This window comes from Anomaloglossus baeobatrachus, chromosome 6 (genome assembly GCF_048569485.1).
Source record: "Anomaloglossus baeobatrachus isolate aAnoBae1 chromosome 6, aAnoBae1.hap1, whole genome shotgun sequence".
NCBI classification, from domain to species: Eukaryota; Metazoa; Chordata; class Amphibia; order Anura; family Aromobatidae; genus Anomaloglossus; species Anomaloglossus baeobatrachus.
In genome coordinates, this window is record NC_134358.1 from 540,988,564 (window position 1) to 541,016,129 (window position 27,566).

General features: G+C 42.5%; 1 protein-coding gene across 3 annotated transcripts in view; it reads left to right on the forward strand.

Moving 5' to 3' along the window:
* The window catches only part of ABCB1 (ATP binding cassette subfamily B member 1), a 149,192-nt gene that overhangs the window by 39,684 nt on the left and 81,942 nt on the right, over positions 1 to 27,566 (forward strand). The window contains exons 1-3 of one of the 3 annotated variants that reach the window (XM_075315615.1): positions 12,515 to 12,768; positions 13,308 to 13,423; positions 24,864 to 24,942. In XM_075315615.1, the coding sequence (XP_075171730.1) occupies positions 13,317 to 13,423; positions 24,864 to 24,942 (186 nt within the window). In that variant the 5' untranslated portion in view covers positions 12,515 to 12,768; positions 13,308 to 13,316. Of the gene's footprint in view, positions 1 to 12,514; positions 12,769 to 13,306; positions 13,424 to 24,863; positions 24,943 to 27,566 lie in introns of those variants that run through there. The other 2 variants (XM_075315613.1, XM_075315614.1) reach the window with 2 other exon arrangements.

Below are 27,566 nucleotides of genomic sequence, written 5' to 3' on the forward strand. Positions count from 1 at the left end.
AATGTATTGATCACCCTCTATGTGACTCTCTCGGTCACTATTAATTGGCTGCATAGGCTAAGTTCACATTTCCGTTGATTTGTATCAGTCACATGCGTCGCTTGACGCATGTGACTGATGCGCTGTTCAACGCTGTACAACGGATGACAAAGAACAGAATTCTTTGTCGGATTCCGTTGTGTGCGGGGGGCGGAGTTCTGGGGCAGAGCCGAGCGGGGGGCGGGGCCAGGCGCTGAGGATGTCAGTGGAAGTGCTGCGGTCTGCATGGCTGGGGACAGGTGAGTGTATCTGTGAGTGAGTGAGTGTGTGTATGTGCATGTATGTATGTATGTATGTATGTATGTGTGTGCACATGCAAAGTGCGGGAGGGGGCGGAGCTGAGCGGGGGGCGGGGCCAGGCGCTGAGGATGTCAGTAGAAGTGCTGCGGTCTGCATGGCTGGGGACAGGTGAGTGTATGTGTGAGTGAGTGTGTGTATGTGCATGTATGTATGTATGTATGTGTGTGTGTGCACATGCAAAGTGCGGGAGGGGGCGGAGCCGAGCAGGGGGCGGGGCCAGACGAGGGTGTCAGTGCTTGTCTGCATGGCTGGGGACAGGTGTGTGTGTGTGTGTGTGTGTGTGTACATACATGTGCGGAGTGCGGGAGGGGGCGGGGCCGAGCGGGGAAGTGTCGGCCTCCCTGCACACGTAACCAGCCTAAATATCGGGTAACAGCAAAGCACCCGATGTTTACCTTGGTTACCCGATATTTACCTTGGTTACGGGCCTACACCGCTTAGCGCTGGCTCCTTGCACCGTAACCAGGGTAAATATCGGGTAACCAACCAAAGCTGGTGACGTGTGCAGGGAGCCAGAGAGCATGCACAGCGAAATCCGACGGATCTCGCTGCTCAAAAAACGTTACATGCTGCGTTCCCCCCGCCCGGCGGTCAGTCGTTCCACGACTGATCAGTCGGGCGGAGGGTGCAACGCAGCATCATCAGTCACAATCCGCTGCTCATACAAGTCTATGGGAGCAGCGGAATCCGCTAAACGGATTCCGCTGTTTACAAGAGCAGCGGATTGTGACTGATAGATTTTAGCGGAAATGTGAACTTAGCCATAGTCACTACATACTCAATTTTGGCAACTATTATCTCTCATCAGTAATTTTATGGATTTTATCGTTTTATATGGCTATGGCTGATTAGTGTGTATGAAATGAGATAACCAGAACTGTAGCACCTGGAGGAATGTAACCTTAATGTAGTTATCTACATTGTTGCCATATAAAACCCAAACATGATAAAGGTTTAAAGAAAAAATAAGACCTACTCCGAAAATAAGCCCTAGCGTTATTTTATATGATTTTTGGAGTATGATTGAAATATAAGCCCTACTCCAAAAGTCCTAGATACAGTCAGGGCCGGCATTAAGGGGAGTCAAACTGTGCAATTTCTGAGTCCCCACACTGTTAAGGACCCAGTGTTTGTATTCCAAAGTCAAGATTGTTTAAGGACCTTTGGTGATTTCACAGTCATGTGACCATGATGTAACCAAAAGTCTTTTAATTGTAGGAGTCTCCAAAGAATTGAACAGGAGACAGGCTGGTATGTAGGAATGGCATTAGAGAGAAGGGAGAGCTAACTGTGCAATTTCACAGGGCCCCCATCCTACTAGGGGCCCCAGAGTTTATATCCTGATGATAAGATGGCTCAAGGACCTTTATAACATCACGGTCATGTGGCTATGTTGTTCCCAAAGGCCTATTAATTGCAGGAGTCTAAAGCTGAAGAGGAGACAGGCAGGCATGTACTGGGTTTCGCTGAAAATAAGACCTACCCCGAAAATAAGCCTTAACAGGAATTTTCAGCATTTTCGGCATAAGACTTAAATATAAGTCCTACCCCGAAAATAAGCCCTAGTCGCGGTTCAATAATGAAATGTCCATGCAGCCAACAAAGTTGAAGAATACTGCAGGACATTTCATTATAGAAAGCAGACACCCCAAAAGAGAGAAGAAGACAGAAGACCCTGCAATCATACTCACCAGACGCCGATCGGGAGGACCTGAAGTGGAACGTCCCACCTCAGGTCCTCCATGCGTTCCACTGCAGGTCTTCGCGCTCCACAGCACTGCGACCCAGGATCCTCTGCCGGCCAGAAGTAATCAGTATCGCCGGATGTGGTGAGTGTGTGTGTGCTATTGCATGTGCGATCTGATGTGTGTGTATGTGTGTGATCTGATGTGTGAGTATGCATGTGTATGTATGCTTGAGTGTGTGATCTGATGAATGTGTGTGTTGGCCAGAAGCAGGGGAGGACCGCGTGGAGCATTCCTGCTGTGAGTGCCCGCTGAAGATCGCAGGAGGACCTGGGAGCAATGCGGACACCCAGGGTCTGTTAAGTATCAATCTCCTGGGAAGGGTGATCTGCAGTTTTTGGGGGGGTAAACCTTCCCTTAACCACGTTTCCCCGAGAATAAGCCCTACTGCAAAAATAAGCCCAAGCGCATTTTTTGGGGCAAAAAAAACCCAAAACAGTGTCTTATTTTGAGGGAAACATGGTATGTGCAGCGTGTGTGTGTGTGTGTGTGTGTGTATAGCTAGATAAATATTATATGTGTTACATACAGGGTTTGGAGAGTTGTCTTAATGTTCCAGATTGTGATATGACAATATTTTAATAAATGTTGTTTTTTTTTTTATTCAAGTAGATTGTTGTTCATGTAAAAAAATAAGACATCCCCTGAAAATAAACCCCAGTGCATCTTTCAGAGGAAAATATAATATAGGATACTGTTATTTCTGGAGAAACACGGTAGCAAAGTTGTGTGTTTCTTAAAGAAAAGGAGAAAGTAGAATTTATTGGAAATCTTTGTGCTCAAGCTGTATAACGTTTCCTTCCTATTTGGCAGGATGGAGGTTTAGCCTGAGCTCCGGGCCAGATATAAATATATCACACAGCAACAAGTGCGGAGTCCGTGTAACGAGCGCACACCCTTATTTCAAGGGTTAAGTTCAAGGTACAAGTGATAATAAACAGTCACATGCCGACATTATTAGAATATGGATTTCACAATAGTTATGGAAGCAAAATGAATATACATTGTTACTGGCTTCTTAGAAATCTTACATCATGCAGGATGGCGACAATATTTACTACAGTGCTCAGCATAAATGAGTACACCCCCCTCTGAAAAGTAGGATTTTATCAATATCTCACTGAAAAATGTCCAAAATGCTGACAAGAATCAATTTCATAGAATGTTGTTTTGTTTTTAACCCACAACATGAAAGTAAAGTTAATAATGTACCTTGTTTTTCAGATTATAAAGATGCACCTCCCATAAATTTGGGAGGAAAATGAGGGATGCGTCTTATAATCGAAATGTAGCTTGCCAGGAGGTGGTGGAGAGGGGTCGCAGGAGGCAGGGGCAATGCTGCGGGCCGCTGTGCGGAGGGCGGCGAGGCAGGGGCCATCCTGAAAATGTTGGCTGTGCGAGTTTCAAATAATGGCACTCGAGGTCGGCGCATGCACATATGGAGCTCTCAGCTCAAGATCTCATCTGTGCATGTGCCGCCTCCGGCCCACTGATCTCCCATTAGCGGGCTTAAGGAAAGTGGCGCATGCGCAGAGATCTCGATTTGTCAATGAGCCAACAGCTCAATCTGCGCATGCGCCGACTCCGGGTACCATGTCTTTGAAGCCCGCACCGCCAACAGTGATGTTGCCTTCCTCACAGCGCCTGCAGTGAGCATCTGGGACACCCGCCACACCTCCCGACTCCACCACCGCTTCTGCCTCCTGTGACCCCGCTGCACCACCACTGCCGCCCCCTCCCCGATAAGACACCGCCAGATTATAAAACAGACTCCATTGTTTTTACTTTTTTTTTCTCTTAATTTCGGGTGCGTTTTTTAATTCGGCGCATCTTATAAATCAGAAAATGCGGTAACTTTCATTACAAAATCTTCAGTTTTACTCAAATTAGTCATTCCATACCAAACAGTTCCTATCATTCACCGTATTTTTCAGATTATAAAACGTATCAGATTATAAGACGCACCCCAAATTTAGAGGAAGAAAATAGGAACAAAACTAATTCTTTAACCCCTTCACGACTTAGGACATACTGGTATGTCCTAAATCATGAAGGGTGATCACTGCTGGCAGCTGTGGTGAGACAGTGGTGATACCCTTACATGTCTGCTGATTTGAACAGAAGACATGTGTGCCTCACAGGTGCAGGTGGATCCATGATCCACCCAAGCCTGTTAAGCCCTTAAATCGCACTGCCAAAATGTGACAGTGCGATTTAAATCGCCACAGCGGGGAACTCGCCTTTCCCCGCTGCCATCAGAGGCCCTGTGACGTGAAAATGGGGAACCGATGGTTGCCATGGTAGTGACGGGTCATCTGATGGCTCCTGTCACTATCATGACGTAGTTCCTGTTACAGCTGACAGAGCATTTCTGCTGATCTTAGCTGTGTTGTTCTGATCAGCAGAAATGAATGAGTGAACAGACTGCCGATCCTTATAGTCCGCTAGGGGGACTAGTAAAATAAAGTAAAAAGTAAAAAACAATGTTTTAAAAAAAAATTAAAAGTTCAAATCACTCCCCATTGAAAATTAAAGGGTTAAAAAAATTAAAAAAAAAAAATATATATTTGGTATTGCTGTGTTCAGAAATGCACTATCTATCAAAATATAAAACAATCTGATCGGTAAACGACATAGCAGCAAAATAAAAATCCAAGCGCCAAATCTACATTTTCTTGGTGGTCGCAATTTTGCGCAGAATACAATACCAGGCAATCAAAACGTATCATCTGCGCAAAAATGGTACCATCAAAAACATCAGCTCGAGGCGCATCAAATTTGCCATCACTGAGCCCCATATTCCGAAAAATGAGAATGCTACAGGTCATGGAAAACGACACAAAAAGTAAGCTACTTTTTTTGGGCAAACTCCTGATTTTTTTTTAACCTCTTAGATAAAAGTAAACCTATACATATTTGGTATCTACAAACTTGCACCGACCTGAGAGATCACACTGACACATCAGTTGTACCATAATAGAACACGGTGAATAACATACCCCCCAAACAATCGTGCAATCACACTTTTTTTGCAATTTTTCCACACTTGGAATTATTTTGCCAATTCCCAGTACACTATAGGGTAAAACGTATGGTTTCATTTTAAAGTACAACTCGTCCCGCAACGAACAAGCCCTCATATGGCAAGATTGACGGAAAAATAAAAAAGTTACGGCTCTCGGAAGAAGGGGAGCAATAAATGAAAAATCGCCCGGGGGTGAAGGGGTTAATGATAACAAAGGTAGTCCGTCTTATAATTCTAGAGTTTGTTTTATAATCCGATATAGGTCCCTGGGGGTATTACGGCAGTGGCAGTGGAACAGACTCATAGGAAGCAGGACACAGCTGAAGGACAGCAGCAGTGGCACGAGGGCCCAGGGCTGGGAAGAGGGGGTGTTGTGGCAGGGTGATGCGGGTGCCATTAATCTCCGGGCAGTGGATGCAATGCGCTTCAGGAAAAGGGCTGCGGAGGCAGCAGAGGTGCAAATTGAGATCTCAGGTATTAATGCAAAGTGGCACGACCATAAAGAAAAAATGTATTTTTTCCCACCTAAATGTTGCTAACTTCTGAACAGGTCACTATAGCTAGAAGACTGTAAAGCCATAATTTGGACTTGAACAGCTATGGCAAATATCAATACCACACAATCATGATCTCAGGATGTCGAAGGGGTTAAAGAGGGAGTGCCCACACTCTGTTAACCATCTAGATGATGTAGTCACTAATGACAGCACCATCTAAGGGGTTAAATGACCAACATGGTGCCAACACCGATTGTGACTGCTGCATAGGGTACAGCTGACAGCTGCGGCATTTTCACCTGTTGAGGGATGCTAGTCACAAATATCTCAGGTCAGTTTTTAATATTGGTGATCACTAAAGGCCCAGTCACACACAGAGATAAATCTTTGGCAGATCTGTGGTTGCAGTGAAATCATGGACATATTGTTCCATTTGTACACAGCCACAAACCTGGCACTGATTGTCCACAATTTCACTGCAACCACAGATCTGCCACAGATCTGCCACAGATCTGCCACAGATCTGCCACAGATCTGTCACAGATCTGCCACAGATCTGCCACAGATTTATCTCTGTGTGTGACAGGGCCTATAGGTGCTAAAAACTACCACATCTAGGAATGGAATGAACAAGTTGGCAACATGTTACATCATCTATTTTTTTTTTCAATTCTTCAAGAACGAGTTCTTTTAGAGCCGGAATGCTGGATGGAGAGTGATGACATCTTGTCTCTTCAGAATTTCCCATTCTCGGCCACTGAATCATTTTCACCCTGTTCTTCAGAAATAAAACAGATGTGTGTTTTGGATCACTGTGATTTGAAAAAGTGCACGTCTACCAAAGGCACGGAGTGATGGCAGCATCTTTTCATTCACCACATAGCAGTAAATCTGATTCTCCCATCATTGACGTGTAGCCCATGACACCAGCAGCTAATGCAGCCCCACATAAGGTCATCAGCACCACCATGTCTCACTGTAGGCACCTGGCATTTAGAAAAACAAATTTAGCAAAAAGCATAGTGCCTACAGTGAAACATGGTGGTGGCAGTATATCTATCTATCTCATAAAATATATATTTTTTTTCTCTTTCTTCTTTCTATCTCTTTCATTTATCCATGTAATATATGTAAGAACTTTTTTTATTTCATTTTTCTTATTTTTTATGTTTCTTTCTAGTTTTTTTCTGTTTTGCTATCTCTTCTTTCTCTCTTTCTTGCTTTCCCTCTTTCTTTCTTTCTCTCTTTCCCTCTTTCTTTCCTTCTTTCTATCTTTTTTTCTTTCCTTAAAAATTAAAGCTGAACTCCAAAATATGTAAAGCAAAAAGGTGCACTGTTTATTTGCTGTGAAGTTTCAGCTCAACAAAAATTGAACTTCTCAGTCTGTCTATCTACAATCATGTATACCGTAAATGGTTTTTAAACAAAGTGATTGTCCAACAGTACCATCAGTCTTATCATGAACTAAAGAGGTGAAATCTGCCCTAGAAAAGACATCTGCAATATATGGCGTATTCATATTACAAGGATTACTCTTAAAGGGAATCTGTCAACAGGTTTTTGGTAGCTGACCTGAGAGCAGCATGATGTAGGCAAAGAGAATGTGAATCCAACAGTGCATCACTTAGTTTATTGGCTGCAGCCATTCTGATATAATCAGAGGTTTTATGTTTAATCTCTTTTTTATTGAAAAATTAAGGTTGGTTACAATAAGCAGGGCTGCAGACCAAGGCAAACCCACAAATAGAGACAAAACAAAAAAAAAAAAATGCAATGAAACATGAAAGGCTTTGCATGGTTGTAGCCATATACAGTTTTAATGAGAGGTTTTAGATTTAGCAATGCAGCAGAGCTGAGCGCTGTCCCCAGTGGTGTAGCAAAGGGGGGGGCGGAGGGGGTGGTCCGCCCCGGGCGGCACGTGTTGGGGGGGCGGCATTTTGGCCACTCACCTTCAGTTCTGCTGCCCCCGGGCCGAGTTCCGGAAACCGCAGTCCTCGGCAAAAAACTGTGGCTGCCGTCCCTTTAAGGCGCGCAGACCACAGCGTTCGATGCGTCCTCCTGGTTTGAGCTTCACCTGTGGGCGGAGCTACCGCGCGGCGTCCTGCTCAGTCCCACAGATGAAGGAGGTGCAGTGCCAGGCAGCGACCCCCAGCACAGCGCTTCCCTGCGGCGCCGTGTGGGCTCCCTCTCCTCCGTGACCGAGCGGTATGTGCTACACCCCTCCCCCCACTCGACCTGTATGTTCCCTCCCAGCCACCTGGTTTATGGGCCCCAGTGAGCTGTATGGGCTCCCACCAGGTGTATGCCCTGGCCTCCCTCCCACGGAGCCATGTGTGTGGGTACCCCAGAGCCGCGTGTGTGGGCCCCCTGGAGCCGCGTGTGTGGGCTCCCAAAGTCCGTGTGTGTGTTTATATGTATGCAGCAAAGTTGTGTGTGTCTGTATGTATGCAGCAGACTTGTGTGTGTCTGTATGTATGCAGCAGAGTTGTGTGTGTCTGTCTGTATGTATGCAGCAGAGTTGTGTGTGTCTGTCTGTATGTATGCAGCAGAGTTGTGTGTGTCTGTCTGTATGTATGCAGCAGAGTTGTGTGTGTCTGTATGTATGCAGTAGAGCTGTGTTTGTCTGTCTATATGTATCCAGCAGAGCTGTCTGTATGTATGCAGCAGAGCTATATGTGTGTGTCTGTATATATGCAGCAGAGCTGTGTGTGTCTGTATGTATGTATGCAGTAGAGCTGTCTATATGTATGCAGTAGAGCTGTGTGTGTGTTTGTATGTATACAGCAGAGCTGTGTATGTTTGTGTCTGTATGTATGCAGTAGAGCTGTGTGTGTCTGTATGTATGCAGCAGAGCTGTGTGTGTGTATAATAGGCCTACATATGTGTGTAAAAAGGTGAAAGTCTAGGACTAATAGCAGCAGTCTACAATTAGATCTTTGATTGTAGTTCCATGAAAAATAAATATTTTGATGGCCAACGGAGGGGGGCAGCAAATTTGACGACCGACCCCGGTGGCAAAAGCAGTTGCTACGCCACTGGCTGTCCCCATTCACACCAGGTTTTCAATAGACCTTGTACATTGACAGTGAGGTGTCAATCACAGGAGGGGGCGTGCCATACAACATGGCAGGAGCCAGCAAGTCACAGCAATGTCACCAAGTGATAAAGCCTTAATTTAAGCAAACAACAGCATGGAGTCTGATAAGAGAGGCATAGTTGAGTTTTGTTTTTTAACCCCTACAGCCTGCTGTCCTTAAATTACATAGCAAAAACTTGCTGACAGATTCCTTTTAATTTGCATTAACCACTTGAGAGAGGGTCTCCAGTGCCACCTGTTGGGGGTAGCAGCCCTAAAAGTCAGTATCCATTGAATGAGTGAGGGTCCTCTGACGAAGTCTAAAGGGCTCAAGATTTTCCTTGTGGAGAGCGGTAAGTTGGCGTAGGAGTGTGAGAATATATATTGTAATGGAAGAGCAGGTTACTGTCCATTATCAGACATACTGGCATATGTGATCAGAGAAATGTTGTGTTTCCCATCCGTCAGTTGTCCTGTCAGCTGCTGCAATGTCGTAGCCAGCGGGCGCTGTGTACATGGTAAATAGAGTCACTGGTGTAACCTGTTATGTCTCATGGTTGCAAGAGACTCTAGATTGTCACTGCACATTTTACTTTTAGTCTGGGCTTTTCCATTCCATGTGATGTCATTTCACCAGGATGTGACATCTTGTTATGATTGGGTAGAGTTCTACCGCTGGAATCCCAAAAATTCTGAGACTAGAGGCAAACTGTGCCATGTAATTGGCTAACATGGCATGCACATCTTCAAGGGAATATGCCATCTACAAGTGACGTCTTCTCCCAACAGCAATTTTAACATCTCTCCACAGGTGTCAACGGGATTTAGTTCCAGACTCATTGGTGGCCACTTCAGAACTCTCCAGCGCTTTGTTTCCATCCATTTCTGGAGGCTTCTTGAAGTATGTTTGGGGTCATTGTCCAGCTGGAAGACTCATGATCTAGGATGCAAATACAGCTTTCTCACACTTGGCATTACATTGCAACCCAAAATTACATTGCAACCCACAGTCAAGGCACCCAATGCCAGAGGCAGCAAAACAACCCCAACACATATTTAAGCCTCCACCATCTCTGACTGTAGGCACTGTGTTCTTTTCTTTGTAGGCCTCATTCTGTTTGCAATAAACAGTAGAATGATTTGGTTTACCAAAAAGCTCCATCTTGGACTCATCTGTCCACAAGACGCTTTCCCAGAAGGATTTTGGCTTACCCACTCACATTTTGGCAAACTGCAGTCTGGCTTCTTATTGTCTCTGTGTCAGCAGTGGGGTCCCCCTGGGTCTCCTCCATAGATTTTCATTTCATTCAAATGTGGATGGATAGTTCGTGCTGACGCGGATGCCCCCGGATCCTGCAGCTTGAATTTCTTGGTAACCTGATTGGGGCTGCATATCCATCTACCGGACTATCCTGCATTGAAATCTTTCATCAATTTTTCTCTGCCATCCAAGTCCAGAGAGATTAGCTACAGTGCTATGGCTTATAAACGTCCTTATTATGTTGCATACTGTGGACAAAGGAACATCAAGATCTCTAGAGATTTCTAGAGATGGACTTGTAATATTGAGATTGTTGATATTTTTCACCAATTTTAGTTCTCAAGTCCTCGGACTTCTCTTCTTTCTGTTCTCAGTGCTTAGCATAGCATACACACCCACAATGCAAAGATTGAATCAACTTGCCACAGGTGAGTTTGAATGCATCACATTCTTGAAAAAGGTTGTTTACTCACAATTTTGGAAAGGTGCCAACAATTTTGTCCAATCTATTTTTGGGGTTTGTGTGATATTTTCTCCAACTTGTTTTTCATTCTCTGCTTGGTTTTTTTTGCATTGTTACAACAATTCGCACAAAGGAAATAAATATGTGTATAGCAAAATGTGTAATTGCAATAATTCTCTGTGAGAAACACATAATTTTCTGGAACAACTTCAAGGGTGCTAACACTTTCGGCCATGACTGTAAATGTGTGTGTCTGTGTGTATATATATATATATATATATATATATATATATATATATATATATATAAAAATGTATTTTTCCCACTATATTAACAAAACCTTACAATTTTAAGATTGGAAACTAGTCCCTGTTGGGCATATAGAGATTAGCTGCAATAAACTGACCCAGACCCTTGGTGTATTGAAGTATGATTCAGGAGGAGGAGGAGGTGAGCTGCAATATCATTTATTTGGTGTCAACTGTGTTATCTACTGTATATAGAGGTGTAAGTCATTGTACAGGAGGGGAAGGAAGTGAGCTGTGATATCACTTATTGTGAATGGTGGATCTGATGTTACCTACTGTATTGGGGTGATATCAGTCTTTATACAGGAGGAAGAGGTGAGCTGGGACATCACCTATTGGGAATGGTGCATTCTGTATTTTCTACTGTATGTAAAGGTGTTATCAGTCATTGTACAGGAGGAGGTGAGCTATGACATCCCTTTTGTGAATAGTGGATATTGTGTTATTTACTGTATATAGAGGTGCTATCAGTCATTGTACAGGAGGAGGAGGTGAGTTGTGATATTACGTATTATGAGTGGTGGATTCTGTGTTATCTACTGTTTATACAGGTGTTTTCAAAACTTGTAAAGGAAGGGGAGGAGGTGAGCTGTGACATCAGCAATTGTCAGTGGAGGATCCTGTGTTATCTACTGTATATAGAGGTGATATCAGTCATTGTTATAGGAGGAGGAAGAGGTAAGCTGTGAAATCTATTGTGGATTCTACGGATCTGGTGCCCATAGGCTCCCATTATACAACATGCCAGACGGTGCCGCATCCAGCGTGGTCCATTTTTTTGCCGGAGACAAACAATGCTGCATGCTGCGTCCTTTCCGGCAGCCGGACGAAGAAATTTTTGCCGGATCCGGCGGACGCCGCATGCAACGCAAGGCCATCAGGCACAATCCGGTGCTAATACAAGTCAATGAGGAATAAAACTGATCCGGCGCCGGATCCGTTTTATCCGCATTTCGCCGAATTGTACCTGACGGCAAAAATCGGTTGTGTGAAAGCAGCCTTAGGCCTGAAACACACGTCCGCAAAAAACATGTGCGTGTCTTGCGGTCCATTTTTCGGGTCCGTGTTCCGTATTGGATGTCTGTTTTTCAGGTACGTGTGACATCAGTGTGGTGGCGTATGCTTGCCATGCGTGCGTGTTGAATGTACGTGTATGAGTGAGATACATACGTGCCATCTCCATGTGCAGTCCCGTGTGTCTTGAGCCGTTTCACAATTTAAAAAAAAAAAAAAAACGGACCGTACGGAAAGCACACATCCGTGTCACGTACGTGCAGACACGGACCCATTGACTTTAGCGGGTCCGTGTCTGCGTGATGCCGGTGAAATGCGGACATGTCATCCGTGTTAAAAATCGCACACACGTACAAACCACACGGACACACGTTTCGTGTAGCTTTACGTGTGTGTGCCGCCGGTACGGGTAACATTGGTGCACGTGTGTTCGTGCCGCCGGTACGTGTTAAAAAGTCCCAAACACGTGCCGGTAGCACAGATGTGTGTTACACAGTGGCCAAAAATGACAATGAAAGTAACGTCTGACTGACACAAAGCAGAGATCTTGGGATCAGTGATACAGAAATAATATAATCCGCAGAAATCTACTAGAAGTCACAAAAAGAAAGCCGGTGACTTCCAGGAGGATGATGTAACTGGTCACAAATCTCATAGACTGCAGGGTGACTGGGTGGAGGGAGCAGGAGGGGCTGGAGGCTCGGATATGGTGTATATACAAGTATGGGAGGAGTTGCAGAAATGACAATCTGCGTGAGAAACACAATATTACGCCTTATCTCCACTAAATATTAACAGATAGAGCAGCTCCTTGTCACCGGCGAGGAGGAGCCGCAGCCAGGGACACCCAATCCGGGCCATATTTGGAGAATTATTGCAATTTATGGCTTCCAGGGGGAAGAACCAGGCACATTTTCCCCATTAGCTCTGTACTTCAAGCCTCTATTCCTCAGTCCTCCTCCACATTGTAACATTAGGACTATACAGCAGCATCCCTTGTGGAAATATCTGGGCAATCCACACTAAAGAACCTGGAGGGGGTGAGTACAAAAACAGCAGAAGGAAGCTGGAAAGAGGCAGCTGAAGTTTGTTATTTTCAATATTGATATTAGATTGCAACATATTGAGGTTTTACATAGGACTGCGATTTAATCTGCAAAAGTAAAACAACTACTTCCCGTGCCCATTACGAGTACTTTTCCATTTCCTTTTTATTATATATTTGTTTGTTTATGCTTGAGAAGTAACAACCTGAGAGATAAAAAAATTTTAGATGTTATATATCAGTATACTTCTAATGTAAACATATATAAGAAGTTCACATATTTATTTATATATAATACATATATTAAAGTGTACATTTATATACCTTTATATTATGGATTTTTGTAGATTTTTTTTATTTTTATATCTATATATTTTTGTCTAAAAGTCAATTGAAGCAATATATATAATAAATATTATATTTAAATAATAAAATATAATTGTAATTTACAGAATTTTCGGGCTGTGCTGGTGCTCACAATCACAGATAATTTGTCATATATGCCATAATTATATACATTTTTTTTTCTTCTAGTGATTAAACATGGCAAATAACCCAAATAGCACAGCCAATGGGATCGAGGGGAAAGGGAAAGCAAATGAATATGAAGAAGTACAAGTTAATATTGCAGACCCGAACCCACCAAAAAGGTGAGATTTATAGATATATGGATTATTATATGGGAAAAAAAGAAAAAAGAGTATATAAATGCATAAAACTAATATAAATAAAATAATAATAAATTGTCTAGGTTACATAAAATCATGTGTTACATCATAATATATTGACATACATCTACTATAATACGCCATGCCTTTTGAAAAAAAAAAGTTAGACCAGTGTGTGGGGCCTTACAGATACATTTTGTAGATCTGGTACATATACAAAAAAACAAATAAAATGTCACCCCTAGACTGGCGGCACAATGCTGTAATAACGTGCTGTACAGGTTGTAAAGTTTATGAGGCTGCGGCTGTACCAAAGCCATGTTGTTTTTTTTCGTGGTTTCGTAAGGAATATGACCAGGAAAGTGTGAAATGTTGCATTGTATCTAGTGGAGGATATTGGCAACACAGTGCTGCAGTAAAGCACTATATGGCGGCACACTAGCACTTATAGAAATGTGTGTACTGTATGTTCCACTATACAGTGTATCTGTAGATATCTCTGTTGTATGCTTGAGGCTCTTATTCTCCCTTGAGCATGAGGATATTTTATTTAAGTATAGGATAGATAGATAGATAGATAGATAGATAGAGGGATAGATAGATAGATAGATAGATGGATAGATAGATAGATAGATAGATAGATAGATAGATAGATAGATAGAGGGATAGATAGATAGATAGATAGATAGATAGATAGATAGATGGATAAATACGGTATATAGATAGACCACCTCCTATCTATTATCTATCTATATATCTATTTATCTAATATATGTTTATCTAGCTTTCAATCAAATATATATCTCTATATCTAATATCAAACTATTTAATATATAATATTTATCTAATTTTTATCTACTATATTTCATTATTTCTCTTTTCTTTCTCTCTTTTCTTTCTATCTTTCTCTCTACCTTTCCCTCTTTCTTTCTCCAATTATTTCTTTCTTTCTCTAATTCTTTCTTTCCTTCTTTGTTTGTTTCTTTCTCTCTAATTCTTTCTTTCCTTCCTTCTTTCTTTCCTTTTCTAATTCTTTCTTTCCTTCCTTTTCTAATTCTTTCTTTTTTTCCTTCTTTCCTTCTCTAATTCTTTCTTTCCTTCCTTGTTTCCTCTAATTCTTTCTTTCCTCCCTTCTTTCCTCCTCTAATTCTTTCTTTCCTTCCTTCTTTCCTCCTCTAATTCTTTCTTTCCTTCCTTCTTTCCTTCTCTAATTCTTTCTTTCCTTCTTTCCTCCTCTAATTCTTTCTTTCCTTCCTTCTTTCCTCCTCTAATTCTTTCTTTCCTTCCTTCTTTCCTTCTCTAATTCTTTCTTTCCTTCTTTCCTCCTCTAATTCTTTCTTTCCTTCCTTCTTTCCTCCTCTAATTCTTTCTTTCCTTCCTTCTTTCCTCCTCTAATTCTTTCTTTCCTTCCTTCTTTCCTCCTCTAATTCTTTCTTTCCTTCCTTCTTTCCTTCTCTAATTCTTTCTTTTCTTTCTTTCTCTAAGTCCTTCATTCCTTCTTTTTCTAAAGGCCACTTTACACGTAGAGATAAATCTGTGGCAGATCTGTGGTTGCAGTGAAATTGTGGACAATCAGTGGCAGGTTTGTGGCTGTGTACAAATGGAACAATATGTCCATGATTTCACTGCAACCACAGATCTGCCAAAGATTTATCTCTGTGTGTGACGGGGCCTTTAGTCCTTCTTTTCTTCCTTCCGTCTCTCCTTCTCTAATTCTTTCTATCTATCTATCTATCTATCTATCTATCTATCTATCTTTCTTTCTTTCTATAGCATCTGGCTTTTACCATTGTAATTGTGGGGAATTGTCAGCAGTTGATCACAATTTATTTCAGGATTGATTATTTGGTAACAGAAGTGATCCTGATGATAAGGCCACGTTCACACATTAAGTTTTTGGTGAGTTTTTTACCTCAGTATTTGGAAGCTAACACCAGTAGTGGGTGATAAATGCAGAAGTGCTGCCCGTGTTTCTATTATTTTCCTCTCATTTTTGGCTTACAAATACTGAGGTAAAAAAACTGACCAAATACTGAACGTGTGAATGAGGCCTAAACCTGTAACACATAACTACCACTTCCCTGCGTGGGCAGGAGGACACCGGTGCTGTTGGTGGTAACCTGTATACAATGAAAGAAGAAGAGCAGCCATGTACCCTAATACCAGGACCAATATGATAGTGGGATTTATTTTGTGGGGTTGTTCCTATTAGGGATTTCTAGAATATTTTCTAGTACAGTATTAGTGATTATGTCATGGCAGAGGCCCAAGACGTCTGCAGGCACAAGTAACACAAAAGTAAAAGGAGAAAACGTTGTTGAAGGAAATGACTAATTGCATTTTTATGTCTGTAGCTCTAATGGTTTCCGTTACTATAGAAGCAGCCACAGCCGCCCATGACAGGTCTCGGCCCAGTCACCTCTACACCTGAGGAAGTGGCTGCTCCGACAGCGTAATTCTGAATTCTCACAGGCAGATCACGTAATAGTTCATCAAAGCTGAGAGTTCACATCTCTTAGGACTGATTTAGACATCTGTGACAGCCTCATAGAAATATATGAAGCCATTATGCTCCAATCAGGAGACCCGCGGTCAATCCATGTATTTCATTCCGGGATTGGACCGGTGGGCACAGACGTCTGAATAAGTCCTTACGCAAGTCGCAGTTAGTATAAAGAGCGTCCCTTATTCTGGAGGACCTGTTCTGTCCGGCATCACACAGAAATCCCAATCATATGAATTTACACTGTGTAATACCTTTTATTACCATGTGGTGGCGCTGCAGAGAAATCGAACAGTTACTATAAGACTTTCTTACAGATTACAGCCAATCATTGGGTTTTTCAGCAGAGAAACAATCTATTACCTTGTCTTCATATATGGTTGCCTCCTATTTCATTGTCAAGACAGGGCTGTAAAACTCAAATACACAGAGGGCCAACATGGACAAAGTCAAGAGCCAACCTAGTCACAGGTCCCACATAGTCCTCCATGCAGAATAATGTCCTCCATGCAGATTAATGGACCCCCAAATAGTCCTCCATACAGAATAATGAACCCACATAGAACCTCCATACAGAATAATGGGCCCCAAATAGTCCTCCATACAGAATAATGGGCACCACATAGTCCTCTATACAGAATAATGGGCCCCACATAGTCCTCCATACAGAATAATGGGCCCCACATAGTCCTCCATACAGAATAATGGGCCCCACATAGCCCTCCATACAGAATAATGGACCCCACATAGCCCTCCATACAGAATAATGGACCCCAAATAGCCGTCCATACAGAATACTGGGCCCCACATAGCCCTCCATACAGAATAATGGCACCACATAGCCCTCCATACAGAATAATGGGCCCCACATAGCCCTCCATACAGAATAATGGGCCCCACATAGTCCTCCATACAGAATAATGGGCCCCACATAGCCCTCCATACAGAATAATGGGCCCCACATAGTCCTCCATACAGAATAATGGGCCCCACATAGTCCTCCCTACAGAATAATGGCACCACATAGCCCTCCATACAGAATAATGGGCCCCACATAGTCCTCCCTACAGAATAATGGCACCACATAGCCCTCCCTACAGAATAATTGGCCCACATAGTACTCCATACAGAATAATGGGCCCAAATTTTCTTCCATACAGATTGTCTCCAAATAGTCCTCCATACAGATTAATGTGCCCCACAATCCTTCATATAGAAAAATGGGCCCCACATAGTTCTCTATACAGAAAAATGTGCCCCACATAGTCCGCCATACAGGATAATGGTCCACACATAGCCCTCCATACAGAATAATGGGCCCCACATAGCCCTCCAATGATATATATATATATATATATATATACATACACACACTGTATATATATATATATATATATATACAGTATATATATATATAAAAAAATATATATATGCTGTATATATATATATATATTTATATATATACATACACACATACAGTATATAATATATATATTTATATGTAATATATATATATATATATATATATATATATATATAGATAGACAGATATATATATATATATATATATATAAAAATATATATATATATATATATATATATATATATATATATATAGTATATAATGGCAGAATTGGATCTTTTTTTTCACCATTTCATCCCCTTTTGGAGTTTTATTTTCTCATTCTGAAGACATTGTAAAGTGAATGGTATCATTTAAAATTAAAATTTGCTGCTTAAAAAAATAAACTTTTGCACTGCTATGCAGATACAAAAATAAAGAAAAGTTATGGCTCTTGGAAGTAACGGAACGAAAAAAAACCCAAAAGCTCAAAAATGGGTTAGAAATATTCCTTTGCATTTCGCCATGACTTATCGTTCTAACGATCGCTCTTTGTCCATAGCCTCAGCTTCATGTCATGTTCATGGTCACGCAATCATAAACACGGATCCTGACAGGCGTTTTTTCTCTCAAGGTCTCGATGGTCAGGATGTTTTATGACAGCACATGATCACTTTTTATTGCAGAGTAAACAATGTTCAATGTTTTCAGCATTTTTGTTTTTGTGCTGAATGTTTACTCTCTTTCAGTAAAATTAACATTATGTTACCTGTTTTATACGGCACGCTGATTTCACGAATATTTATAGCTGTGGAGCCATTTGTGGCTAATTTACGCAATGTGCAGACTTTTCTTTTCAAAAATGCAGACTTTTTTTATGCTTTCCTGATGCCGGCAAAGTTAATGAAAATCCTGAAGCCTAATGCTTATTTTATCCTTGTAGATTTGGTGCAGGAATAAATCTGAAATGTCTGCATGTCAATTTTTTCGTTGTTTTTGCTGAAGATTTCACCCATACTAATGAATTGGAAAAATCTATCCCCAAAAAAGCATGGCAAAAACGCACCGAAAACGTGGCAAATACATGTTTTTTTAGCTGCTGCGTTTTTCCTCCCAAGAGTTGCGGAAATTTCTGTACCAAATCCTAAATGTATGCACAAAGTCTAATAGAAACAAGTCCATTTACATTCAGACAGCTAATAATATAAACAGGTTGCTGAGCAGCAACAAAATTGTCCATCACGGATGAGTGCTGATTCTATTTTTCAGCAGTGTGCCATTATCGTGCGGAGAAAGTCTATGCTACAAAGTCCTGCTCCAAGTGACAGGATCGGAGAGAACTGTGATCCTGGAAGTTAACCCCTTCCAGGATCTGAGTTGTCTGATCCTGACACTTGTGGTCCGTTGGCACTCCACAATCACTGGGATAACAGTATATGTTAAGCTGGTGTCACATACAGCGACAACGACAACGACGTCGCTGCTACGTCACCATTTTCTGTGACGTTGCAGCGACGTCCCGTCGCTGTCGCTGTGTGTGACATCCAGCAACGACCTGGCCCCTGCTGTGAGGTCGCCGGTCGTTGCTGAATGTCCAGCTTCATTTTTTGGTCGTCACTCTCCCGCTGTGACACACACATCGCTGTGTGTGACAGCGAGAGAGCGACGAAATGAAGCGAGCAGGGAGCAGGAGCAGGAGCCGGCGTCTGGCAGCTGCGGTAAGCTGTAACCAGCGTAAACATCGGGTAACCAAGGGAAGACCTTTCCCTGGTTACCCGATATTTACCTTCGTTACCAGCCTCCGCCCTTGCTGCCAGCGCCGGCTCCTGCTCTGTGCACATGTAGCTGCAGTACACATCGGGTAATTAACCCGATGTATACTGTAGCAAGGAGAGCAAGGAGCCAGCGCTAAGCAGTGTGCGCGGCTCCCTGCTCTCTGCACTGTGACATGTAGCTGCAGTACACATCGGGTTAATTAACCCGATGTGTACTGTACCAAGGAGAGCAAGGAGCCAGCGCTAAGCAGTGTGCGCGGCTCCCTGCTCTCTGCACTGTGACATGTAGCTGCAGTACACATCGGGTTAATTAACCCGATGTGTACTGTACCAAGGAGAGCAAGGAGCCAGCGCTAAGCAGTGTGCGCGGCTCCCTGCTCTCTGCACTGTGACATGTAGCTGCAGTACACATCGGGTTAATTAACCCGATGTGTACTGTACCTAGGAGAGCAAGGCGCCAGCGCTAAGCGCGGCTCCCTGCTCTCTGCACATGTAGCACAGCGACGTTATGATCGCTGCTGCGTCGCTGTGTTTGACAGCTAAGCAGCGATCATAACAGCGACTTACAAGGTCGCTGTTACGTCACAGAAAATGGGGACGTAACAGCGACGTCGTTGTCGCTGTCGCTTAGTGTGAACCCAGCTTTAAACTGCCAGGATCGGAGTTATCTCTGATCCTGTCATTTGTGATCAATCCAGACTCCACAATAGGTTCATTCATGTTTGGTATCTACGTACTCGCACTAACCTGGAGAATCCTATATTGCCCAACCACTTTTACCATATAGTGAACATGGTAAATAAAAAATTGCACTTTTTTTTTACACTTTCAATGCACTTGGAATTTTTTTTCTCCGCTTTCCAGCGCATCACATAATAAAATGAATGGTGTAATTCAAAATCACAATTTGTCCCACAAAAAACAGGCCCTCATATGGCTATGGGGGATGGAAAAATGCAATAGTTATGGCTCTTGGAAGAAGGCAGAGTAAAATTTGAATGCACAAGAATGGAAAATCGCAAGGTTGTGAAGGGGTTAAAAAAACCCCGGATCCAGCAGATATCAGTTAGGCCGCTTCCACACTGCGTTCCTCTCCCCATTCAGTGGTCTCGTCAGGGCTTCGGAATGAACCCCCTGCAAATCGGGTTTTGGACGCGTGCGTTGACAGGGCCATTGACAATAATGGTGCAGTCGGAGTCACCGTGTGCTCCGTCATGCACCATTTTCGGGAGTATGTGCTTACTGGAGGCGGACACTCAGATACAGTCTACTTCGTCTGGGTGTCCGTCTCCAATAGGCGTATACTCCCGAAAATGGTGCACGACAGAGCAGACCGTTACTCCATCTGCACCATTAAAGTCAGTGGCCTTCTCCGTGCATACGACTGAATCCCGTTTTGCGGCTCTTGGAGGAAAAAAACGAAAGTTAGTGATATAAAAGTATCCTTCGCTCTAGTGTTCAATAGAATAGTGTCTTTTACTATGCTTTTCCATCCTTTTTTGCATTAGGGATTTTACTAAGATCTACAGTATGTTTGTTATACAGATTATATCAACATTTTATTGTGGCCCATTTAAGTGGCACAATCTGGCAGCATATCCGCTGGGCTAAAATTACTTTGCTTCTTTGTTATAGATATATTCCATATTCCTCATCTATAACAATATATATATATATATATATATATATATATATAGATATATATATATATATAGATATATATATATATATATATATATATATATATTTATTTATTTAATTTTTTTTAATTTTTTTTTTAAATAATTTTTTCCTTATTAGCTAGAGGAAACAGCATCTTTGTGTTTCCCGGTCACTCTCAGATGTGGATTTTTATCAGAGAGAAAACCTGTATCCGGAATCACAGGGGGGCTGATTGTGCTGAAGGGAAAAAAAGAGTAGGAGCTGCATCTGGGACATTGTGATAGTCATTTGTATTTGTTTTGCTGGATCTCCGGGACGTTAAAGGCTTTCTTTTGGACTCTGTTCATGACTATCCTTGGCCTACCCTGATTGAAGATAAACAATAAAGGTGATGTTGTGCTCGCTCGATCGTCATAACACCAACTTTGATTGGCGGGATCCTGGGAGTTGGGGCCTAGATAAAACAAGCAGATACAGAGAGGCACTCCCACAGTAATAACCACTATCATGGAAACTGTCATTTTGATAAAGCCAGAGTTTGCTCATCTACCAGATCTCTGTATAACCTTGCCCACACCACTAATTTGCAGCTTTGAGTGTACACTGTGCATAGGCAGAAAACTGACAATCAGTTGTGGAAGTGGGGCTATACAGAGCAGGAGGACTACATGGCTTGAGACAACTAGTTTTCTTCTGATAATCTCTTGCTGATAAAATGGATTTTATTGAAACTGAAACAAGCAGATCAGTAAAGGTGGTGTCACACATAGCGACGCAGCAGCTATCACGACCAGCGATCTGACCTTATCAGGATCGCTGCTGCGTCGTTACATGGTCGCTGGTGAGCTGTCAAACAGGCAGATCTCACCAGCGACCAGTGACCAGCCCCCAGCTAGCAGCGACGCGTGGAAGCGTAAGGTAAATATTGGGTAACCAAGGAAAACACTTCTCTTGCATACCCAATATTTACCTTAGTTACTAGTGTCCGCTGCTCTCACACTGCCAGTGCTGGCTCCCTGTTCCCTGCACTCCTAGCCAGAGTACACATCGGGTTAATTACCCGATGTGTACTCCAGCTACGTGTGCAAGGAGCCGGCACCGGCAGCGTGACAGTGGCGGACGCTAGTAACTAAGGTAAGTATCGGGTAACCAAGGAAAGGGCTTCCCTTGGTTACCCGATGTTTACCTTGGTTACAGCTTACCGCAGGCTGCCAGAAGCTGGCTCCCTGCTCGCTTCAGTTCGTTGCTCTCTCGCTGTCACACACAGCGATGTGTGCTTCACAGCGGGAGAGCAACGTCCAAAAAAATGAAGCTGGACATTCAGCAACGACCGGCGACCTCACAGCAGGGGCCAGGTCGTTGCTGGATGTCACACACAGCGATAGTGAAGGGACGTCGCTGCTGCGTCACAGAAAATGGCAACTTAGCAGCGACGTCGTTGTCGTCGTCGCTATGTGTGACACCACCATAAGTGTTACATCACTGGAATCAGGTTCTCTTGACTATATCATGCTGCTGTCATATTACATAGCAAAACCTGTTGACAGATTTCTTGTAACTAGTCATGAGCACAACTGCTCGGGTGCTTGGTACTCATAACTATCAGTCGGACACTCGGACAGGCTCAATTTGGGTACCGAATATAATGGAAGTCAATGGGGAACTCAAGCATCTTTCCGGAAGATCTTCTGAAAAGATGCTTGACTTCTATTATAATAAGGTACTTGAGTCTCGCCATCCGAGCATTCGACTGCTCCTTATCGGTATCAAACACCCCAGCATTGTAGAGATTGCTCATCACTACTTTTGAGTTCATAGAATACATTTTACACTTATTTAATTATGGCAGCTAAATACATTTCACATAAAACAGAGCCTCACACTTTAATAAAAAAACAAAACAAACAAAATAAAATTCCACATTTTTATTTTTAAACATGTTTTGGTTTTTAATATGTTGACAAAAAAAAATTGCTATCTTCACCATAAGAAAAGGTTTAGCACTTCTCTGGGAGGGTAATCTGAATCTTGTCAAGGGTGTTGTATAAGCAAGTGTCCAAACATTTCCTAAAATGGCTGCGGTAAATCTCGGAAATGTTTCACTCCTGTAATGGAATGTGCCGTGTATGAGACAGACACGAGTTACTGAAATTGTAGAATTCGAGAACTGATTCAACCAGTGGCATAACTAGAAGCTTGAGGGTCACAATCCAAAATCTCCAGTTTGATCCCAACTATCACAGGTCTTACTATTTTTGTTCTACTCATATAGGAAAGTGGGACCTTTTGAACAATCTTAGAGTTTAGGGATCAGGTGGGACTGTAACCCCTGCACCTATGAGAGTTATGCCCCTAATTTCAACCCCTTCCCAAAATTGCCCACTGAGGCTGCTATGGTATAACCACACTATATCACCAAAGCTTAACCTACCCCATAAATTAAAACTCTTGACTCCTTGTATTTTTTAGAATAATTCGTCAAAATTTTTTGAATTACTCCTAGTTTTAACCAGCAGTTTAGGGGCACCATGACCACCACAATTGGAAGATTTACCTTCTACCGACTCCCAGGAACATCACCCTGTAAAAATCTACAAATATTTATCAGGCCAACCAAACTGTTAAATCATTGAGGGATCCAGACCCATGAGGAATTCCCTCACACCAATTTGACACCAACCACAAACACCCCTACTCATCACGGCTTCCTTGAACTAAACATTTTACCTAATTCCTTGTGATCTATGGACTCAAAGATATCAATATTGGTATTTGCATTTAGGGACATTATTTTTCAGCCCAAAAACCATCCAGAAACGCCCATTAGTGGTTAAGGTGAGCTCTACCACATACTCCCTCCTTTCCAAACCAAATCATGTTGGCCTTCACCCACTGCTATGGTAGGGCTCCCTCATTGCTTTATGTAGTGTACAGCATCCATTTGCTGAAAAAGAAGAAGGAATTAAAATTGCTGGACGAATCCTCAACAAAGTATGCAGGAGATTCGAATGAAGGACTTATTACGGAGTGTCAAGATGGAAAGCTCGAACATTGGACTCCTACTCAAAACAAAGAAGACAAAAATATTGACTACTGCCAGGTAGTATCGGGAATTATTTGAGATGGAAGACGATGAACTGGAAGTTGTAAAGGACTTCAACCTACTCGGATCAATGAGCAGTGAAGATGGAGCAACGACACCAGAAGTCAATAGGAGAATAGCTATGAAGTCACTGGACAAGGTACTCAAACTGAGGAACATTTCACTGGTGAAGAAGACACGACTCATTCACAGTCTGGCCTCTTCTGTAGGAACATAAGGATGCGAAACCTGGATGATAAAGAAACAAGACGGAAGAAGAATGAACACCTTCAAACTGTGGCGCTGGAGAAGGATGATCACAATACCATGGATGGCAAAAGGAACAAGAAAATTCATTTTGGAACAAATCAAGCCAGAAAAGTTACACGAAGCAAGGATTACCAAGCTACCATTTGCCTACTTTGGCACATGATATGAAGAGAGCAGCCACTGGAGAAAGACATCATGGTCAGAAGAATAGAATGAACAAGGCGAAGAGGAAGACAAGCAACCCAATGGCATTATACTATCAAAAACACAGCAGAGAAGACCCTGGTGGACTGATCTAAGCTGCACAAGATCAATCTTCCTACAGAGTGTTCATCCATGAAGTCGCCGTGGCTTGAGATTGAGCTGAAGGCCATTAAAAACCCCCCCCTAAAAAACATTATCCCATTTAGTATACGCATGGAAAACATCATTCTAATGATTAGATTAGTTTTATTCTTTGTTCTCTTAGATGTTTTATGTGTATTTTTATTTTTTATGGGAAATTAATTTTACTGGGATAGACAGTAGATCCTTTTTTAAGACATCATGAGTATCATGTAATTACTTAGTCACTAAGACGCCATCATTTTCTACTATACCGTGATGACTTCCTGACTGGTAATTTCCACTGATGACCACAGCAGCCTATTTCCCCTCATTCTGCTTTCCCTAATACTCTACAATACAATTATATACTACAGACTGAGCTATTTATTATCTGGATCCCTGAGATATGATCTCATTACGTAACATCGGGATCTCTAATATTATGTTGTTTTTCATTGCAGTAAGAAGAAAGGATTTTTCTCCAGGTCGAAAGATAAAACAAAACCCGAAAAACCAAAGATGGTCAGCCCTTTCACAATGGTAAGATACACCAGCTTGATAAATAATTAAATTAAATAAATTAAAAAAAAGTAAATTAAAAGATTTCTGAAGTGGAGCTATGTTATTTTATAAAGCTCAGAAAAATGCTGTCCGTGACATATAATCACTCATTGACAGCGAACATGTTTGTGCTGATTTACAGATGTAGCAGTGCTTGGTTTGTCAGCAAAGCAGAGCTCAGTTTATGTGGTTGATGGGCCCCTGTGCATCAGGACCTAACACGTAAAGTCACACACGTTTACATAACACACTATTGAGAAAAAGACATGGATCGCACATCCCAAAAAAATACAATGATCTAAAGCCGCTAGACAAAAAATTAAATAGAACATGAGGTTCTTTGCTACCATTCTGATCAGATTGTATTAAGCCCCCTGCCACGTCACGGCGAACCTCTCGTGTGGGTCCCTATTCTAAACCTTGTAGTGCGGCACTGTGCACTAACCATGGCTGCAGCGACAAAGCGCCAGCAGGGCAGGCGACCTGGTGCCTCACAGCACCCATGCTGCAAGACAAAGCCCCAAGGCTCCAGGCCGCACCGCCCCACCGACACGACACCACCACAACAGCGGCCACTGCACAGCACCAACACACAGTGAGAGGAGCTGTGCACTCACCTCCCACTGGCTCCCATATGTGAACTGGGAGCAAAACAAGGCTGACCCCTCCTGCAGTCTCCTGCTGATTAAAATCACCTGTGCCAAATGGGGGGGGGGAGTGCAGATCCAACCAAAAAGCAGAGGGGCATAGAATAATGTATAACACACTATGGAGAAAGACATGGATCGCACATCCCAAAAAAAATACATGGCTTTAGATCATTGTCTACTGGTGCTTTGTCGCTGCAGCAGTGATTAGTGCACAGCGCCGCACTACAGTTTTAGAATAGGGACCCACTAAAGAGGTTTGCCGTGACGTGGCAGTGGGCTTAATACAATCTGATCAGAATGGTAACAAAGAACCTCATGTTCTATTTAATTTGTTGCCTAGCGGCTTTAGATCATTGTATTTTTTGGGATGTGCGATCCATGTCTTTTACTTCATAGTGTATTACACACGTTTACATACATATTCATATTAAGCAGAATGTAATAAAATGTACACAATTAAACATGCACATATAAAATACCCACATTATATTTGCATACAAATAGAAAGGATGCCCTTCTTCAGACAACCAGATTATTTTTGTTTTGTTCTTTTATTCATAGCTGTAACAGCTATAACACCTTTTATTTATACAGAATTTTTCACTATTTAGGAATGTACACAAACTTCTTTTAGACGCTGGCGTACCTGCTGAGTTTTTCTTGCAGAAACGCTTAATGAAAACTGCTCATCTCTAGTTACAACATTTACGATTCCGTGCACAAAGTGTTGACTACATTATTAGGATTACAAGATAACCAAATACTTCTGTGTTATTGACTGTTTTGTGACATTGATTTTTAGAAAGTGTTGTAAAAGTGTGTTATTTGTAATTGTTTTTTTATTTTTATTAATAATCAGTAGAAAAAAACTCCTTGAATTTTATTTTACCTCTAATATACAGATATATAGAGAGTTCCTAGTATATAGAGAGGTATGTCTATGTACCAGTACAATATGCCTGTAAAGACGAATATAAATTGCTCCTCCTCCTGTATTTACCAGTGCAGCCTGTGGCTCACTGATAAAGCTTCTGTCTGCGATGCATAGAGAGACAAAGTGGTTCTTCCCCCAACATCCTGAGCCAGAGAAGGAGAATCAATGTAAGGCCTCTTTCACACATCTGTAAAAAACCTGGCACGTTTTTCACGGACATGTCAAAGGTGCGTTTTGCCCTCCGTGAGCCGTGTTTATGGCTCACGTGTGTTCTCCGTGTGTTATCCATGATAACACACGGAGAACGGAAACTTTCTACTCACCTGTCCCTGGCGTTGCTCTCCGTGTTGCTGTTCTACGGTCTCCGGTCCTGCCGACTCCCTGCTGCTGCTGCTTCCGGCCACAGTGAAGTGAATATGTAATGAGCATAACAAGTGGCGGTCGGAAGCAAGTGACAGCAGCGGCAGAGACTGCAGGGCTGGAGAAGGTGAGTAAAGTTGTTTTTTTTTCTCGCAGATAAATGTGTTTTCTCCAGTGCGTGTGGTCTGTTTGTGTTACGTGTGACCCATTTGTGTTCCGTGTGACACCCGTGATGCCGGAGAAAACGGGGACATGTCTACGTGTGGAGCACACGGGCACACGTATGCTCCACACGTACACACGGTCTGTGGCAGAATACGCACGTGAACGCAGACCCATTGATTTTAATGGGTCTACGTGTGCCCGTATCTCCAGTACGTGAGAAAACTGATCATACACGTACCGGAGACACGGACGTGTGAAAGAGGCCTCAGAGAAAGTGAAATGATCACAGCAGCATCCAGAAGCTTACAGTGCAACTTGACCTCTCTTGGCAATGGGCCCTGTGCATCTGAACTAGCTGCACATGTTATACGTTCGTTCCTTGTACAGTCTTTCTCGCTTTCTCGTGCATTACACGGATGGCTCAGTGAGGACCCTGTAGTGGCTCATTCTTCCTGTGCTAGCGCTTCAGGAAAAATCGGTAGCCAAGATCTTTG